The sequence below is a fragment of the Podarcis liolepis genome (genome assembly GCF_965112155.1).
Source record: "Podarcis liolepis genome assembly, chromosome: 17".
Taxonomy (NCBI): Eukaryota; Metazoa; Chordata; class Lepidosauria; order Squamata; family Lacertidae; genus Podarcis; species Podarcis liolepis.
The window spans coordinates 7296375-7315188 of NC_139571.1; the positions used below are offsets into that span (position 1 = coordinate 7296375).

Consider the following 18814-nt stretch of genomic DNA (forward strand, 5'->3'; position numbering starts at 1 on the left):
ATTGTGCTCCAGTTAGTAAAGGTAAAGAGACCCCTAACCATTAGGTCCAGTCATGACCGACTCTGGGGTTGCGGTGCTCATCTCGCTTTATTGGCCGAGGGAGCCGGCGTACAGCTTCTGGGTCATGTGGCCAGCATGACTAAGCCGCTTCTGGCCAACCAGAGCAGCGCACGGAAACGCCGTTTAGCTTCCCGCTGGAGCGGTATCTATTTATCTACTTGCACTTTGATGTGCTTTCGAACTGCTAGGTTGGCAGGAGCAGGGACCGAGCAACAGAAGCTCACCCCGTCCCGGGGATTCGAACCGCCGACCTTCTGGTCGGCAAGTCCTATGTGCTCCAGTTACAGCACTAATAATAATTAAAAAAAGCTCTAAGGCCTCCTGACACAAGTTGAGCCCTGGCTGGCATTTTGGACATGGCCTCAGGTGTTTGGGGTGGGGGGGGTGAGCCATCTTGCTTGTTTTCTGTCTCTCAGGAAGCGGCTCTCAGCCTCGGAGTCCTCCTACACCGAGAGCGATTCCAGCCCTCCGCTGGGTGCACGTCGGCGCTTTTCGGCCCTGATGGACACCAGCCGTTTTGCCGTGCCCCTGGAAACCGACAACGAGAGTCTTGGCAAGGGGCCTGCGAAGGCTCCTGCGGAAAATGGGCCCCCGGGGTCCACGCCCCAGGTGGAAGGCAAGGAGAGCAAGGAAGGGGCAGCAGGAGAGGCTGGGCAGAGTCCTGCCCCTGTAGAGACTGAGGCAGGTGAGTAATGGACTCTTGCTGAAAGCCCTCACTCTGGCAGCTGAAGGGGAGATGCCACACTTGGGGGCCCAATTTGCTGTTTACATGAGATGTGCCTATTACAGTCTGAACAGATTCTTGGTACGTCGCCTCCCTTTTGACATCTGTTTTGTGCAGCCAAAGTCCTCTCCCTTCCAGCTTCTGGTGAGGAGATGCAGCCTGGCTCAGGGAGACCACACATCCCTAGGGAGCAGGGAGCAGTGCACCCCAGACCCTTAAATCACCCCTTGGCAGATCCAAGCACTCCAATCTTGGTTCTAAGGCAAATCTCAAGTGTACAGTTAGCCTCTCGGGATCTTTCCGGTAGGCATTGCACAATGTAGCGGTTGCAGAGGATCCAAACGTCTGTTTTCCCATCAATTGCCAGGAAATTGCAATTTCCCAACATTCGGGCTGCAAGGTTTTGTTGCTGGAGAAACTCGAACCTTCTTCCCACCAGCACTGCACAAATCTCCTGATAACATATCCACTGCGATAAGGAGTAAACTAGTAGGCAATGTGTATTTGGTGCAGGCCCTTCAGCCGATCACTTGCAACCAATTCCATTCTTGCACAGCCTCCAGTAATTTCAATGGGCTTGCGCAGGAAAATTTCCTGGTGGATTGTGACTTATGGGTCGGACACTCTGCCGCCCAAAATTTGCTGCGTGAGACAGTTGCTTCACGGTAGGAATGGCTCTGTGGCAATGGGTGACACAACTCTCTTCCTGCCTCTGCCAGGGTCATTTTGCAACCCTTTTATTTCTTTGTTTACATGTTGGAGGTGAAGTCCCACCCCATGGTGCCATAGGAGGGAGGTGCTCCATGAAGTGCTTTTAAAACAAAAGCAAAAAAAGGGGTGACTGCCCCTTTGCTGCAACCTTGCCCCTCTGCTTCTTCAATTTTTTTGTTTTCTCCCAAACTACTTTATTTGGGAAGAGGGATGCTTTTGTTTCATAATTTGGTTTTTTAGAGGTTGCACACTCCCCTTACCCAGAGCCAATGCACATCCTCCTCTCTTTCCCCCCAAATAGATTCTGGCACTAGATTGGGGCTACTAGCAGGTGTGCAGTCCTATGAATAAAATGTGGTTGCGGACAGATTATTTAGTAAAAGCCTACCAAGCTGCACATTCCACCATCAGCTGTCTTCCTTCTTGCAGAGTGGCTGGGGAAACCCAGCCAGATGGGTGGGATATTAAATTATTGCTGTTATTATTGCACATAGCAAGCCGCCCTCTCTGTCCCTCACTGCTTGGGTTGCCTACCCTGTTTCTACCCCAGGAACAGACACATCTGCTGCAAGTTCTCAAAGGCTCTAGCAAACCCCTGAGATTTCCAAAAAGAGCAAATGCAGCAGTTACTTCTATTCTAGCAATATCTGCCAAGAAGTTTGATTGGAATCTGGGCTTTCCCCACGTTTGTCAGAGCTTGCGTGGCTGCAGAAAACCCAAAATGGCAAGAGCCTTGTCAGCCCAGGTGTGCGTAGGATCAGACCAAAAGGTTCCTCTGCTACTGGGATACTGTACTAAAACAAGCCCTTATCTGACCCTTGGGGATTTTAACAAGCCCTCAGCTGGTGCTCTTGGAGGGGGTAAGGTGCTCAGGGCGGGTGGCGGGTAGAGCCATCCCTTTGCAATGGCATCCAAGGTGTTTGCCGTGTCTAGTAAGAAAAGGGAAAGGGCAATGATTCCTTGCAGAGTCTTGCAGCCCAAGCATCGAATTGCATGGCTTCAGCACCTTTATGCAGTCCACAAAACTAAGGACAGGCAGCTTGGCAATTGCAATATCAGGTGTGCATCAGTAGCACTTACCAAGAGGTCCTTTTCGCACTATTTGTGAGAGTTTGGTGGGCACGCTGGGGCTTGGCCCTAGGCCTCTGAGCTCCGCTGGGGCGCAACCCCATCTCCTCAGCTCCACCTCAAGAAGGCCTAGGCAGGCAGAGTCACCCTGCCTGGTGCTCCACCCGCCGTCTGAGGAAAGGCCAAATCTTTGGGCATGGTGTTTGTGATCCTCTCGGGTGGCTGGGGGTTTGGACAGTCCCTGCCGCGGCCCCCTCTGCTCTGTGCTCCGTGTTTGAAGGCGGGGGCCCCTGGCGTGTGGTCCTCTGATGTAGGGCTTGAGTCATCATCCCTCTCTCTCCCCTCCCCAATAGGCAATAAATCAAAAGCGGGTGAGCTACAGCCCCCAAAGGAGCTGGACCCTTCAGCCCCCAAAGCCACCAATGACTTGGTGCTGCGCCGGGCCCGCCACCAACAGCTCTCAGGGGACGCCACGGCCGAGAAGCGCAGCTCCCGCACAGGGGGCAAGGTCATCAAATCTGCCTCAGCTACTGCGCTGTCCGTCATTATCCCCACAGGTACGGGCCTCCTCCTCTCGCCCCCCTGCACATAACCAGCAGGCACAGCACTAACCCCATAGGAACGCCATCCCACTTTGAGCCTGGCACCCCACCCCCTGCTCTCAGCCCACCCCCTGCCCCCAGGGGCACTGGGCTTCTCACTACAAACCGTCCATCCTGCTTGACAGCATCTTGGCCTGTCTTTCATGCTGTATCCACCCGCCCTTGCACAGAACCGCTCCCCTTCCATCGGGCCGGCCTGTCCCGGCGGGCCGCATCCTGATCAAGACCGTCCAGTCCCTGAAGACAGGACCCATCTGTGGCTGTTCCAGTAGGAATGAACACTCCCCACTCACTGCAGCCTTCATCAGCTCACAGCCCCCAACCTCTCACTTATCAACCCTGCATGCTGTACCCACCCTTTCGGCACTTCTAACATAGTTGCTGAGCTGTTTTGTGCCAATAAAAAAAAAAGGTCTTCCATAAGAAAAATGGAACTCTGGGCCATGCACAAACTTATGCAAATGAAGCATATTTGCATGTATAACTTCCTCTGTTGGTTTGGATTTTGCAGCTTCTACAGTTTTGCATAGTTTGTTCTGCTTCTGTCGTTTATGGAGAGACAGAAAGTAGCTTTCAAGGCACTGAGGACCCCCTGAATGCTGGGAATCTTATTCAGTTACGCCTCTTAAGATTTAAGCAAGCATTGCCCACACACTGTCAATTGCACCATGAGGGCTGGAAACTTGCTTTTAATTCAAATGCAAAGGGAGGTTCTTGGGAAGCTGGACGTTGTGCCAAAAGCCCGCAGCCTTCTGCAGCTTGAAATTACACCATGCAGGCCTTTGTCTGTGGCCGGGGTCTATAGCTGTATGCTTAAACTGGGGGTGGGGAGCCCTTTCTGATGCTGTTGGGTTCCAACTCCCACCAATCCTGGCCAGCATGGCCAGTGGTAAGGGATGATGGGAAGTGGTAGCCCAACAGCACCTGGAGGGCCACAGAGAATAGGGAAAGGCACCACTTATTTTCCCTTTCCTGCTAGTAGGGCACACACCAGGCTTTATTTGCCTTTGGGACCTGCGGGAGCACTTTGCCCTAGCCTGCTCGACACCCACCTACCCCGACGTACCATTTCCCAAGCTCAAAACTGCCCTTGGAAGTGTTGCAGCTTCTGTACTTTTCCCTCGCTGCCAACAGGTCTTGGGAAACGACTGGAAGGAACAGGCGGCTGGCCTTAGGCTGTGTGCAGAGACCAGAAAGTACAAGTTTGCAGGACCTAGAGCAGGGGAGGCAGGGGGCCAGGGCTCCTGTTCTGGGAGGCAAGAGGTGCTCTTGTGTTCTTGCCCCATGGAATGGCGGGGGGCTTCTTGCTTCCCCTTTAGTTTTTCTCTCCCTCTCCCTCCTCGCAGTGGAACAGCACAGCAGCTCACCTTTGGCCAGCCCCATGTCCCCCCGGTCACTCTCCTCCAACCCGTCATCCCGCGATTCCTCACCGTCCCGCGACTACTCGCCCGCCGTCACCATCCTGCGCTCGCCCATCACGATCCAGCGCTCGGGGAAGAAGTACGGCTTCACACTTCGTGCCATCCGGGTTTACATGGGGGACAGCGATGTCTACAGCGTGCACCACATTGTCTGGGTAAGCATGCATGCCAATCCGGAGGGCACTTTGGGCAGGCGTAAGATTAACACTTGGGACGCGGGTGGCGCTGTGGGTTAAACCACAGAGCCTAGGACTTGCCGATCAGAAGGTTGGGAGTTCGAATCCTCATGACAGGGTGAGCTCCCGTTGCTCAGTCCCTGCTCCTGCCAACCTAGCAGTTCGAAAGCACTTCAAAGTGCAAGTAGATAAATAGGTACCGCTCCGGCGGAAGGTAAACAGTGTTTCCATGCACTGCTCTGGTTCGCCAGAAGCAGCTTAGACATGCTGCCCACATGACCCGGAAGCTGTACACTGGCTCCCTCGGCCAATAAAGCGAGATGAGCACCACAACCCCAGAGTCGTCCGCAACTGGACCTAATGGTCAGGGGTCCCTTTACCTTTTACCTTTAAGATTAACACTGCACCAAGGGGAAGGAAGAGCCCCTTACCTGCCTTGTCTACCTCACGCTAAGAGAGCCCAAAGGGGCAAACGCTTTAGGCAACGGCCCTTGCAAGGCCAAAGCCGGGTGTGCTGTGGGCAGAAGGGGACAGCAGAGCCATGAGAGCATCTCTCTCGTCTTCTCCCCTGGCAGCACGTGGAAGAAGGTGGTCCAGCTCATGAGGCAGGCCTGTGTGCCGGAGACCTGATCACCCACGTCAACGGGGAGCCAGTGCACGGGCTGGTGCACACGGAAGTGGTGGAGCTCATCCTGAAGGTAAGCACAGAGCCCCATGTCCCCCCGGTCACTCTCCTCCAACCCGTCATCCCGCGATTCCTCACCGTCCCGCGACTACTCGCCCGCCGTCACCATCCTGCGCTCGCCCAGATTAACATTTGGGACCCTGGTGGAGCTGTGGGTTAAACCACAGAGCCTAGGACTTGCCGATCAGAAGGTCGGCAGTTCGAATCCTCGTGACGGGGTGAGCTCCCGTTGCTCGGTCCCTGCTCCTGCCAACCTAGTAGTTCGAAAGCACATCAAAGTGCAAGTAGATAAATAGGTACCGCTCTGGCAGGAAGGTAAACGGCATTTCCGTGCACTGCTCTGGTTCACCAGAAGCAGCTTAGTCATGCTGGCCACATGACCCGGAAGCTGTACGGGGAACCAGTGCATGGGCTGGTGCACACGGAAGTAGTGGAGCTCAGAGGTAACCACAGAGCAGCTGAGGGCACCTGGGCAAAGTGCTGCGTCTGCTTGCTGTGCCAACAGCCAGCTCTCTCCCCTCTCTTTCGCCACAGAGCGGGAACAAAGTGATGGTGACCACCACGCCCTTTGAGAACACCTCCATCCGGATTGGGCCAGCTCGCAAGAGCAGCTACAAATCCAAGATGGCTCGGAGGAACAAGAGGAGCACCAGCAAGGAAGGGCAGGACAGGTGAGGTGCAATAACCGGGGGCGGGTGGAGAGGAAGGGGCTGGCTCCCCTCTTAGCTAACGGCTCCCCTTCCTTCCGTAGCAGCAAGAAGCGTAGCTCCCTCTTCCGCAAGATCACCAAGCAGTCCAACCTGCTGCACACCAGCCGGAGCCTCTCATCGCTGAACCGCTCGCTGTCCTCCAGCGACAGTTTGCCGGGCTCTCCCACCCACGGCCTGGGCGCTCGCTCGCCCACCCAGAGCCTGCGCTCCACCCCTGACTCTGCCTACCTAGGTAGGAAGCCCAAGGGGGCTGGGCTGCAGCGGGCGGGTGGGGAGAGGGTTAGGGAGGTGGGGGACATTTGCTCCCAAAGATGTTCTTTTTGTTTTGTTTTGTTTTGTGTTTTGTTTTGTTGGTTTTCACATATTACATTACAATACAGATGTACCAAAGCCAACACCATTTCCTCCCCATTCCCCCATACATTTGCATTTCTATTTCCTCAATCCATCATATTATTCTTTTCTCCTTCCTCCCACTTCCCTCCGCCCCCACTCGATTTCCTCCACATTATACAATTTACAATAATCTTTGCATTCTACATTATTCTCAACTCATCTTATCTTTCCTTACTAATTTTTCTTCCATCCAGTACTTCACATTTTAATCTAGGCATGTTAGCGTATCTTTTTTTGAGCAATATTTTGCCATATATTCATCAAAACATTTCCACTCCTTTTTTAATTTTTGATTTGACTGATTTCTTATTATAGCAGTTAATTTTGCCAAGATTAAATATTCATTTAGTTTACAAATCCATTCCTCCCCCAAAGATGTTCTTAATGGGGTGGCAGTGGGGGGGGGGGCAGAATTGTATGTTGTGAGCTCTTGCTGTCTCTCACCTGGAGGGAGTTGAGATTGGCTTGGAGCGTACCTGGTGCCCAGCAAGGGCTGCTGGTCTCCTGCCTCTCAGCCTGCCCCCTTCCCCTTTGCCCCCCCCCACAGGTGCCTCTTCACAGAGCAGCTCCCCAGCCTCCAGCACCCCCAACTCACCAGCTTCCTCGTCCCACCACATGCGGCCCAGCACCCTGCACGGCCTGTCTCCCAAGCTGCACCGCCAGTACCGCTCCGCACGCTGCAAGTCGGCCGGCAACATCCCTCTCTCGCCCCTGGCTCACACGCCTTCGCCCACGCAGTCCTCGCCGCCCCCGCTACCCGGCCACACGGTGGGCAGCTCCAACACCACGCAGAGCTTCCCGGCCAAGCTCCACTCCTCGCCACCCGTGGTGAGGCCGCGCCCCAAGAGCGCAGAGCCCCCTCGCTCGCCTCTACTGAAGCGGGTGCAGTCGGCGGAGAAGCTGGGCTCCCCGCTCAGCTCCGAGAAGAAAGTGGTGGTGAGGAAACACAGCCTGGAGGTGGTTCACTCTGAATACCGCAAGGACTTCTATGGGGAGCCTGGCCTCCACAGCCTGGCGGAGTCCGACGGGGAGAGCCCCAGCGAATCAGGGGCTCCAAAGCCGCTTGCCACCCGGCGCCTGGGCCGCCAGGAATCCCCACTTAGCTTTGGGGCAGGAGATGGAGAGGCCAGTGCCCTGGAAGCCAGCATCAAGGCCAGGCTCCCGGAAGCTCTGCTGGGGGACTGCAGGAGAAGCCAAGCCGTGCAGACCGAAGAGGCGTTTGCAGGAGCCAACCGTGCCCTGGCCAAAGCCCTGAGCCCCGTGCAAGAGCACGAGCAAGGCAGGAAAGGAAGCGTGGAGGTGGAAGTCGCCCCGCGGGGGCCTGTCCCCATTGTGTTGGAACCCAAGGAGAGCCAAGAGCCTGGCCCTCCTGGGAAAGCTGCCCCGGAGCATGGCCAGGACAAGGCTGGCTCACCCAAGGAGAAGTGGATCTTGGAGGTCGTGGAGGAGCACACCACCCTGGGGACCTGCGCCAAGACCCCCAGTTGCCTCTGCCCAGAGGGGACCAAGAACGGGCTGAAGCGGAGCTCAGCAGAGGCAAAGGGGAAGCGGGGGAAGGAAGAGGGGTCTGCTCTGGGATCCGGGAACAAGTGTGCTGGAGACACCCCACGGCCTTCACCGCCCGCACTGGAGAAAAAGGGGGCAGCACGCTGACCCAGAGGACTGCCTTTCTCACTGTACTGACCCCCAGACCACGCTCCTTAGGACACCTCCTTCATCTTTGCCTTGCAGCCGTGGCAGCAGTGGGGCTGGTTAGGGCACCCACATCGAAGCTGGAGGGGGCTGACCTGTAAGTTCCCTGTAAATACGAAGGGCAGAGGCAATGAAGCCTTCCCCTGCCCCCCGGCCACCCTCCTGCAAATGGCATGCCTGGTCTTAGGCCTTGTAAAGTACCTATACATAACTCTCTCTATATATATTATATTATATTATTTATATAAATATACATATATATATATATATGAGCAAGACTACTCTATACATGAAAAGGTTAATACTGTGATCACTCCTTTCCCCAAAGCTACTCCCAAGGCCCTGTGTTTCAAGCTACTCCTTGAAGTCTGTAGGATAACAGGGGGAATGAATGGATGTGCAAGGAAAAGGCATCAGAACATGCGCAGACCAAGTAAGTTGGGACGCAGAAGATTTTACAAACCCACAAAGTGCAGAAACCCAATCATAATTCTTGTTGCGTCTGGGTCCTTGCATGCAGAGGGGGTGTCCAACGTCATGCGAGTTCGTCATTGATTGATTGAGAGGTGCTGGTTCAGGCTGGCACCACGGCAGCAGTCAGCAAGTGAGCTCCCCTCCCTCAACAGCCAAAGTCCCCACCCCCACTTTCAATTTGCCCGTAGCACATGTCCAAAGCAAGTTCATCTTTCCTGACTCCCTCAGGTGAGGCAGGGAGATGCAGAAACCCTGAATTTATTGTTTTGCAGTTCTAATACTTAGCTAAATCATCTCGCCAAAGTGAGCACTTTAAACATCAAATTGAACTCCCTGACAAAGCAAATTGCACATCGGTCAGTTCTTAGTATTGTACGCCTGTTTGAAACTAAACAAAAGTTTGGATTTGAATGTGCCTGGATAGAGAAAAAGGCAGATTGGCCCCACCTCTAGAAAAAGCAGAGGTGCTTGAACTATAAAGGTCCCCTCAGGTGGCAAATTTGACGCACTATGAAAAGTGGGAGATCAGAATATCTGGCCTAGGGGTCACGACTGATTGGCAAATATCCCTGTACCAGCCCTGTTTAAATGGGGCTTATGCTGGTGAACTCACTTCTTGACTTAAGTAGTGGAAGAGGTGAGCCATTTGGATTTTCCACCTTAGGAACGACAATATCTTGCAAAGGCAAAGCCAAACAGACTAGTGATTCTTGAGAGAAAGAGTAACTGAGAGCCCACGTCTTTTCAAACTTGGCTTAATGAGCCCATCAAAACAAGTGGTTTCTCAGACAGTGATTTTGGAGACAACTGAAAACCATTAAAGGTGGTTGGTTGGTTGGTGAAGAGGCATGTTATAGTGCAGTCTGAGCTCATGGTGGATCCCAACCTGGAAATGCGTGTTGAGTCCATTTTGGAGAAGGGAGGAAACAGTTTTCCACAATATTATTAATACCTTTCTGCCCCTATTCTTACATGAGGTGCCCAATGGGTGCTCACATAGCATAACCTCTGACCTGCTGTACAAAATGGCATCTCCAATGCATGCCCCTTAATGTAGAACTACCACAGCAGTCCTTGGCCCACTGGGCTGTTGCATGTCAGTGGCAAGAGCTGGCACCAGGAGGGTGGAACCATTTGGCATGTGCACTAGGAAGGCAATAATGGTGCTGGAGGAGGAGGATGGGCACTGCCGTTGTTGCACATCGCAGTTGTGTCAGCAGCTCCTGCAGCTGCCAATTTGGTTGAAGTTGGTCGGGAAGACATTTTCCTGCAGCCACGAATTGGGCAAAATGCCTGCAGCCAACCATGCTGCCCCATCATGCAGCTGTTGTGTCATCTGTGTTTGTGGGCAATGAAGTCATCCTGCATGATGGTTCTGTAAGTTGGCAGTGTCTTGTTTCGCTGTAGAACTGTAGCCTCAGAGCATGTCTGCAGCTTCTGCCCAGAGGCACAATGCCGCCAGGCCTCCAAAGGCTCAGACCCTGAAATACAGGGTACAGCTTGGCATAAGAGGGGGTGGAGCCTGCCAGGGCAGGGGCGGGGCCTAGTGGTGCCTGGTGGGTCAGGGGTGAAATCTGATTTCAGAGGAAATGGGCAAAAATTCTCAACCGAACTTCTCACCACCCACTCATGGCTTTAAACTCCTTCCAGTGCTCAGTCCGCTTCACAAGCCTTACCTTGTTCTTAAGAACATAGGAGGAGGAGGATGGAGCCCAGTGGAGAAATGGCAGGTGCATCCACTTAAACCTTGGAGATTGTAGCCTTGTAAATGTGACAGCAGTTTCCTGACTGAAAATCCTAAACTCTCATTAAACCTACAGTGCCCAAGGTTATTTAGTGGTAAGTTAAATCAACAGTAAGGGACGTGGTGGTGCTGTGGTCTAAACCACTGAGCCTCTTGGACTCGCCAATCAGAAGGTCGCCAGTTCAAATCCCCATGACGAGGTGAACTCCCAACCTAGCAGTTTGAAAGCACACCAGTTCAAGTAGATAAATAGGTACCACTGTGGCAGGAAGGTAAATGGCGTTTCTGTGCGCTCTGGCTTCATGGTGTTCCATTGCGCCAGAAGTGGTTTAGTCATGCTGGCTGTGGACAAACACTGGCTCCCTCGGCCTGAAGCGAGATGAGCGCCACAACCCCATAGTCATCCTTTGACTGGACTTAACCATCCAGGGGTCCTTTGCCTTTTACCATTTACCGTTTACCAACACTAAGTGGTTAGGTCCTGGATGCACCATATGAGAAAAATAGCCTTCTCTTCCCTCTTTGCATCTGCCCCCTCACTCTGAGGTTTTATTCTTTGGCCTGTAAATCTTAAGAAGGAAGCAAAAACCCTGCAACTTTGGGTCATGGTCAGAGAGTTGGCAGCCCTGCTGCAAATGGCAACATCAAACCCTAATCACTAGGGTTCTTCCATATGTATTATTGACCATTCTTCCGCCTGGTTCAGCTCCCAGTCTGTCTCCAGCCGCCTTCCTCACTCACTGGCGCTCTCCCAGTCCAGTTACCTCTGAAGTGAGAGATACCCTCTATGCAATGCGAGCTGATGGCAGAAATCTTTTTTTACTTTTGCCCTCCCTCTCAAATTTCCCTCTTGTTACCCTGCAGCAGCCATTAACTCATCTTTCCTCAGCTATCCTGATGGTGAAAAAAATCACTTGTTTTCCTGAAGAGAGCTGGATCCCTGGGCATCAGATATTCCACTGGAAATAATAATAGCAATGAAGTGGGGTTTTAGGGGAAAGCCGGGCTCACTTCTGTTGAGACTTTACAACCCATGTAGTATTTCTGTTGTCTGACCAAACCAAATTTAGCCTGTTGGGCTTGATCAATCTTCCTTGCCTGGGGCAACAAATAAACGGGATTGGGAAGCATGTGGGAAGCCAGAATACGTGGCAAGTGGACTGTGTTTGACCTGGTGGGTCACAAGCTGTGTGAGCCTGGCCAATATGCATTCTATGTCCCCCAAACCATATGAGACCTAGTGCTAGTCATAGCGATTGCTCCAGGTGAGTCTGCAAGATACAATGCATGTGCTGAGGAACCTACAGCTGTGGGGAAAGGGATAAGTCCTAGACTGGGAGGAAAGCGAGTGGGGAAATGCTTTATCTGGATGAGTAATTTTCTTCACCAGTCCAGAGCTGCTGGACCCACAACGAAGGAAGGCACTCGGAGAGCAGAACTCCAGGGAAGTAGGAGCTCCTGCCAGTCTGTCCACCTTGCAGGGAGGGTGTGCTGATGGCTGTTGCGCCCTCCAAGCTCTGACATGCATGAATGACTACTGAAGCACCCCCTGCTATGTTGGCATCTATCTGTAATGTGGATAAAGGCATATAGCCCACCTCCCTCACAAGGAGATAAGAAGCTGACAGCCACACAGTGTCTGCCCGCAGTGTGTGTCTTCTGGGCCATTATAACTTGTTTCCAGGCTTATTAAGGCAGGCACACTGTGTCATGTTAATAAACCAACCTGTACAGCAAACCTGGCCTTTAGCTTCTCTCTTATTGCTGCCTGTTTGGGACGGAGGGAAGGGGACCAGAGAGCTCCCACCTTCTTATTCCCTGAGCTCCAAGGAAAGGAAGCCGGACCCAGAAGAGACTGGGGCAGAAGAGCTGGGTCTGGGGTTGGGGTGGTTTCCTCATCCACTGTTCAGGGTGTGGGGTTCGGTTCAAAGAACGAGCGGCCCCAGCCGGGCCCAGGGCTCAGGGTTTCCCTCCCTCCCACGTGATGCCCGAGTCACTCGGCTCTTTGGAGCTTATTTTCCCTGTTCTGCCCTCAGGTCTCCTCCCTCCTGCATGGACCTGGCTTCCCTCCAGCAGCCTGCAACCCCAGTGCTTACATAACAGCCAGGGCATTGTGCCAGGAGGTTAGTATTACAAACAAGGTGCCTCTTGTACACGTGAGGCTCGTCTCACACAGCCCTGTGCCAGGACGAGGAAACCAGGGCAGGGCCACAAGCGCATTGGCAAAGGTGCCACCCACTGCTAGTTTTCCTTCTGTAGGGCTGCCCTTTCTGCATAGCTGACAAGTTGACTCACTGAGCAACCCTGAATTGCCTGGAATAGGAAATCCGGGCCTCTGACTCAAGGGCTGGCCTCTTGTGGCCAGTCTCTGACTCCACTTGGGGTTCTCTAATTATCTGGATCCTTTTCCTCCACCCCTCTTAGGACGGTTTAGAATGAATGGTTGGATCTTTTCCCCATCCTGACCTGGGTGCCATAACACTCTGCTGCGCTTGGTTAATCAGCACATCTGCCAGTTCCTAGACTTGTTCCTACACAGCCTCTTGATTTCCATCTGATTCTGTTCCTGCTGTGTTGGGCAAAGCATGAGGAAGAGCCGGTGTTGACCACAAGGAGACAATGAGTTCAGTCCTCTGCTAACGTTCCATGTCAAGGGACCTCCTTCTGTCACCTCCAAAACAGAAAAGTAGGTGTCATCCCAACCGCTACACCAAGGATTGGGATTGTTCTTCAACTGCATCTCCCCAAATCCCTGGCCTTTGTCTGGGTTGCCTGGGGCCCATGGGAATTGGGCTCCAACAACACCTGGGGCAACCCTCCCGTACACCCTAAGGATGGTCCTGCGATGAACCATGTAGGCAATCTAATGTGGTGCTTTTCAGTTACCAATCAAGAACATCTCTCTATTAGGTTCAATTTCCAGTAGCAAATTATCTTATGGAAGCCCCACTAACATGAACAGAAATCAGACAAGCACCGTACACTTCAACGGGCTTGTACAAGACAAGTTCCCAGCGGACTGTGCCCCCATGTTAGTGAGTGGGAAGGTGGTTGTTACTAGGGATTTCAGCATCAGGTACAGAAATGTTTTGGGCTGGCCCTGTACACACTGCCTGTCTCTCAACAGAGGTATGTTAGCTCTCAACGCAGCCCTTCCCTCACTGAGCTGCTAAGACTCTTCAGTATGCTGTTGAAATTATAAATATGTAGGATGAAAGGTCCTGCCAACCTAGCAGTTCGAAAGCATGTCAAAGTGCAAGTAGATAAATAGGTACCACTCCGGTGGGAAGGTAAACGGCATTTCCGTGCGCTGCTCTGGTTCGCCAGAAGCGGCTTAGTCATGCTGGCCACATGACCCGGAAGCTGTACGCTGGCTCCCTCGGCCAGTAAAGCAAGATGAGTACTGCAACCCCAGAGTCGGTCACGACTGGACCTAATGGTCAGGGATACCTTTACCTTTACCTTAGGAAGAAAAGGGGAACCTTTTTATGTTGTGAGCCACCTCTGATTTTCAGGTGAAGGGCGGGATACAAATTTAATGATGCTGCTGCTGATGATGATGATGATGACGATGCTTTGGTACTCCAGTCCCCACATGAATGCCTAGCAAAGGCAGGGTATTAACAATGCAGATTTCCCCAACTTTCTAATATATATGCCTGCAGATGATGAGAGAAACCAACTGGGCAGGCAGAGATGATGGCACACGGTTTCAGTTATTCTAGGACGCATAATGTGAAATGAGCACAATCAGACACGCACAGCTTTCTCTTGAGAGAGCAAAGTCAAAAGCATAATAGGCCAACAAAGCATCTATGCCTAATTCTGGGTATTGGGCACCATTGCACCTCACACGGCATCTTAATCATTCTCTGTGCCCCCTCTCCACTCATCAATCTTAGTTTCTGCTTTTGATCTCTAATCCTGCTAAACTTTGGTGCCTTCTGCCTGCTAGCCCTGGAATTGGAAAAACAAGAATGCCTGAGCCAAGTGGTGCAATTCTTAATGATAGCATCTCCACAGGGGCACTGGTTAAGAGGAAGGTGCAGCTTCTTTCCTGGAGACACCCACTAAGTACTCATGACAATCTGGACTGAGTTGTCAACATCTCCTTGCCTTGCAGAGTGACTCAGCAGTGCCTGGAAGGCAGTGGCTCCTGAGAGGAAAGGTGACTGGGCAGTCACCTGGATCCCAGCAGCCAGTGGAAATGGCTCCGTGCAGTTTCTGGGTCACTCATCGTTTCTTGGTTCAGGGCGAGCCTGGTAGCTTGCCACCTCATCGCCCAGCTTACCAACACAAGTTTCCAAATGGCAAAGAGACACAGGAACAATAATAAGCCACTACATTAGGTAATACGAGCTTTTGTGAACTTTTCCCACGTTCCCAGCACTCCACAACCTCAGTGCCAAGAAGAAGGGTGTTCTGGGTCCACATTCTACACAAACGGCTTTGGGTTCAAATGTTTCCAGGATTTCAAGAAGCAGGTTCTACTATGTCTGAATAGGCAAGTGATGGTATGCGTCTTTGCTTCCTCTCTCAAGCACCCTGACTTTGGGTGCATATACTGCAAAGGAGACCTTGTTTCACATCCAGGCTTTAAAGCAAGTGGTCCATCACACGTTTAGTTTCCCCCAGTGCCCTAGCTTTCCAGGGCCTATTCATGCTAACAGAATGACATGGTGATGTGGGTTGGCCATACCTGAGCCAAGCTGTGCTTCTGTAATTTCTTCTCCAGGAGTCCAGTCCAGGATCCTGCCTGCCCTTACTAACTGCAGATCCCAAACACTAAGAAACGTCCTTATTCCATCCAGCCTAGCATCATACTAGCTGACAGCTGCCAACCAATTGCCTGTGGGAGGATCACAAGGCCTAAAACCAATAACACTCCCCTTTTTGTCCATGAGGGCTCCATTTTGCAGACAGACCTGTCTTCAATGAATGCATCTTAGATACAGGGGAGGCCACCATTGTTTTTGTTCTGTTGAATTTGATTTATTATTATTTATCTATGTGGGTATTCATTTGGGTTGCTGCAAGCCACCTTGAGGATTACACAGTGGAAAGGTTATGTTTTGAGTAAATAACCCACTGTAAACTACCAAGATGCTTCAATCAACCAAAACAGAAGGGCCGAACCATTTAAAAAACACGAACCACCTAAACTGGGAGGACAATGAGGGGAAAGCCCCATCTTTGTGGGCGTAATGGCCTTGATTTCTATTCAAATGCTGCATAAAAGGAAGGCAGCGTGAGAACCTGCATTTGTGAAGATTTGAGCTGAGGTGGTCTCACCAGAACTGGATTGTTTTCAACAAAGGGAATAAAATACTCAGAATGCAAAAATGAAGGGTGCAAAGATTAAACTTGCTTCAGTTAAGCCAACAATTAGAAACAGTCCTTCTGGATGCTAGTCATACAGAGCATCTATTCCCAATTACCGTGTGTCTTCTAGCAGCCCTACATCTTCACAGGAACACAGGAAATGTCCTTACCTCTACTTTAGTAGAGTCCAGTCAGGGCTGGTCCAAGAAATCTTGCTGTCTGAAGCAGAGTTTCAAATACTCCCCCCTCCCCCCAATCCTGTGCCCACTCCCAAGTCAAGGTGCAGAATACCATGGCTGGTCAACGTATTTTGGCATTTGAGGCATGAAATGCCCACAAATAATTCTCCCCCACCCTGGCAATAACAACACAGCAGTAATTTGCTGCCCATTCATGAGACTCAAAATTGGTTGCCTCACTCTGCCTAATGGCAGGGCCAGCTTTGGGCCAGTGTTGTCAAAGCCAGTGTTCCCCAGCCTGGTACCTTCCAGGCTGCATTGACTGGGGCGGATGAGAGCTGGTAGTTCAAAATATCTGGAGGGTGTGAGGATGGGGGAAGCCCCTGGGCTATCAGGCAGAGTCTTCCCCATCACCTACTCGCGGATGTTTCACTGGAGACTGCCAGGGATTGAACCTTAGACCTTCTGCATACAAAGGGCACGGTGTGTCGCTGAGCAACAGTCCCTCCCCTTAGCTGTCGCTTTTGACCTGATAAATTTTCCACCCCCCGTATTATACAACTGAATTACCATGGAGAGTTTTCATGACACTTGCGCTGAGTGTCTCGATCAGGATTAAGGTGGAATGAAGCTGGTCCATAGCCCTTCCTTGCGTAACTGCTTCACCGGCTGCCTTCTTCATGGCAATCACAGAGTGCTTAAGGCAACCTCAAACCAATTGGATACTGCATGAGAAGCAAGAAAGCTGGGTGGAAACCAAACCAATGATTATGTTTCAAAGGCAGCCTGTGGCAGAAGGTGGAGGCTGCCGACTGACACCACAGTTAAGTAACACCCGGGTGTCATGTACAGTGTTACCGTTAAGACATTCCAGAGTCCCAATTCACAAACGGGTTAGGGAGTCACTTTGTTTTGACTCGCGAATTCCAGCTCCGAGTTGTGCCACCTTTGCCCATAGGGCTGCCAAGGTGGGGGCTGGAGGTGATGCTGTGATATTTCCTTTTCCTTTTTGCTAGCTCTCCTCCTCTGTCTTTAGAGCATCCTGACACACACAAACTAGAGGGGTGTAACTTTTCCACCCTGCTTCATCCCCATGAGTGGAAAACGGCCACCTGCTCAATACCTCTCTGTAAGTATTGAGCCTTTGTCTCTCCACTGCCTGTTTGCCTCAAAAATATGGCAATGTCCTTGTAATTTGGTGCCACAAATTCGGGAGCTTGCTCGCCTCCAAAGCTGTCCATACGGAACACTACATGGGCTGCCCCAACCCCCATCCTGGCTATCCTATTCTGTTCTCTATCTTTTTCATCCCAGGCTGTTCTCTGCTCTATCTTTTTATCCCAGGCTGCCGCTGCCATGGCAACACAGGCCAGGCATTCTGATGGGCTGCTTTCATGGTATACAACACTGGCTGCCAGCCACCCTCAAGCAGTGTGTGTGCAAGCAGAAGGGGCGGGCAGGCAGGGTGTGTGTGCGTAGCCGATGACCTACTTTTAACGGCACTTTCTTCTTGCCCTTGCTAATCGTGGATAATCCTACCCTGACCCAGAGATGTGGCAGAATGAGGAAGCGCGGGGACAGGCTTCAAAGAGATGCAAAAAGCCAGCGGATGGGGGTGTCTGCATAAAGTAGCAGGCTCAACATAGTGGGGGAACACAACTGCTATTGTTACTCAGACCCTACCTGCTCCTAGTCTGCTAATAGGAATGCCTGCGCTAAGGTGGAAATTATAAACAAACCTTCAGTGGAGGCCAACCCTCAAATTTTTAGAACAGCCATATTAGCATCGCAGGAGTCAAGTCTCTTGAGTCCTACAGGCAGCCTGACACATTTTGCTGTCCCCCACATCTTACACTCATATTGCAGGGACAGCAATAATTGATTTGATTAACCATAATAGCTAAGTGGAGCTTCCATGTTCAGGGGCAGTGCACCTCCGACCAGTTGCTGGAGGGCACCCAGTGAGGTAAGCTGCTGCCCTAATGCACAATGTGTGACCTTCCCAAAAGCATTTCATTGGCTATTGTGGGAGAGGGGAGGCTGACTTGTGACGGTCCCATGTCTGAGCCCACCAGACTCTTCCTACGCTCCACATGCAGGGTTTTGTATCCAGCTGCAGACACTTTCATTTCTCATCATTACAAAAAAAAAAGGTAAATGTGTTCTCCTCCTCCTATTGTACCACTGGTAGGAAAACGAAACAAACACTATGAAACTGACAGGCACCTGGCCAGGTTTATGCAGCCTGAAGCAGAGGCCAGACCCAACCCTCAACACACCTCAACCTCTCAAATAATCCACACCTGTAATCCTAAACATCCTTGAGGGCAGGGGCAGGGAACGTGTGGTCCTCTAGCAGCTCCCCCCATGCCTGACCACACTGGCCGGGTTGGTGGGGGCTGACGAGAGCAACATTCATAGGGCCTGGCTTTCAGCATCTCCGTCCTACACTCACTGGCAGGGAGAAAGCCAGGTGTGGTTTTGTTTCCTCCAAGAGGCGGCGAAATGATTGAAGTCACACAGTACAAAGCCCTCCCAAATGAGGCTTTGAACTTAGATGTACCTACAAGATTCCTAACACGTGGGTTGAAATAACTGCCCTGACTACCTGTTTCTATGTTAAATGCTGACTTTCACAATTCCACATGGATTGGGGTCACAGCAATTCCCTTATGAACTTCTTTGGGCAGCAGAATCTTTGGAAAGGGCCAATCTCAAGCTGAGGAGAAGGGCCCTTTGTGGGAGCAGCAATCTAGGGAAAAGCTTTGGCCTATTCATACTCCCTGCTGGATTTTGAGAAACGAGGTTAAGACTTTCTTACTCTGTCAGGCTTATGAAGAATAAGTTCTC

At 51.8% G+C, this 18814-nt stretch overlaps 1 protein-coding gene and 1 long non-coding RNA gene across 6 annotated transcripts in view; one reads left to right on the plus strand and one right to left on the minus strand.

Annotated features, from left to right (window-relative positions):
* The window catches only part of MAST1 (microtubule associated serine/threonine kinase 1), a 93973-nt gene extending 81772 nt beyond the window's left edge, over positions 1-12201 (plus strand). For 2 of the 5 annotated variants that reach the window (XM_083482902.1, XM_083482900.1), the window contains 7 exons: positions 477-745; positions 2917-3120; positions 4512-4741; positions 5338-5460; positions 5982-6118; positions 6199-6389; positions 7101-12201. In XM_083482902.1, coding sequence (XP_083339028.1) covers positions 477-745; positions 2917-3120; positions 4512-4741; positions 5338-5460; positions 5982-6118; positions 6199-6389; positions 7101-8206 — 2260 coding nt within the window. In that variant the 3' untranslated portion in view covers positions 8207-12201. The remainder of the gene's footprint in view (positions 1-476; positions 746-2916; positions 3121-4511; positions 4742-5337; positions 5461-5981; positions 6119-6198; positions 6390-7100) is intronic. The other 3 variants (XM_083482904.1, XM_083482901.1, XM_083482903.1) reach the window with 2 other exon arrangements.
* Positions 1-18814, minus strand: part of LOC310697029 — a 277036-nt gene that overhangs the window by 156170 nt on the left and 102052 nt on the right. The window lies entirely within an intron of this gene.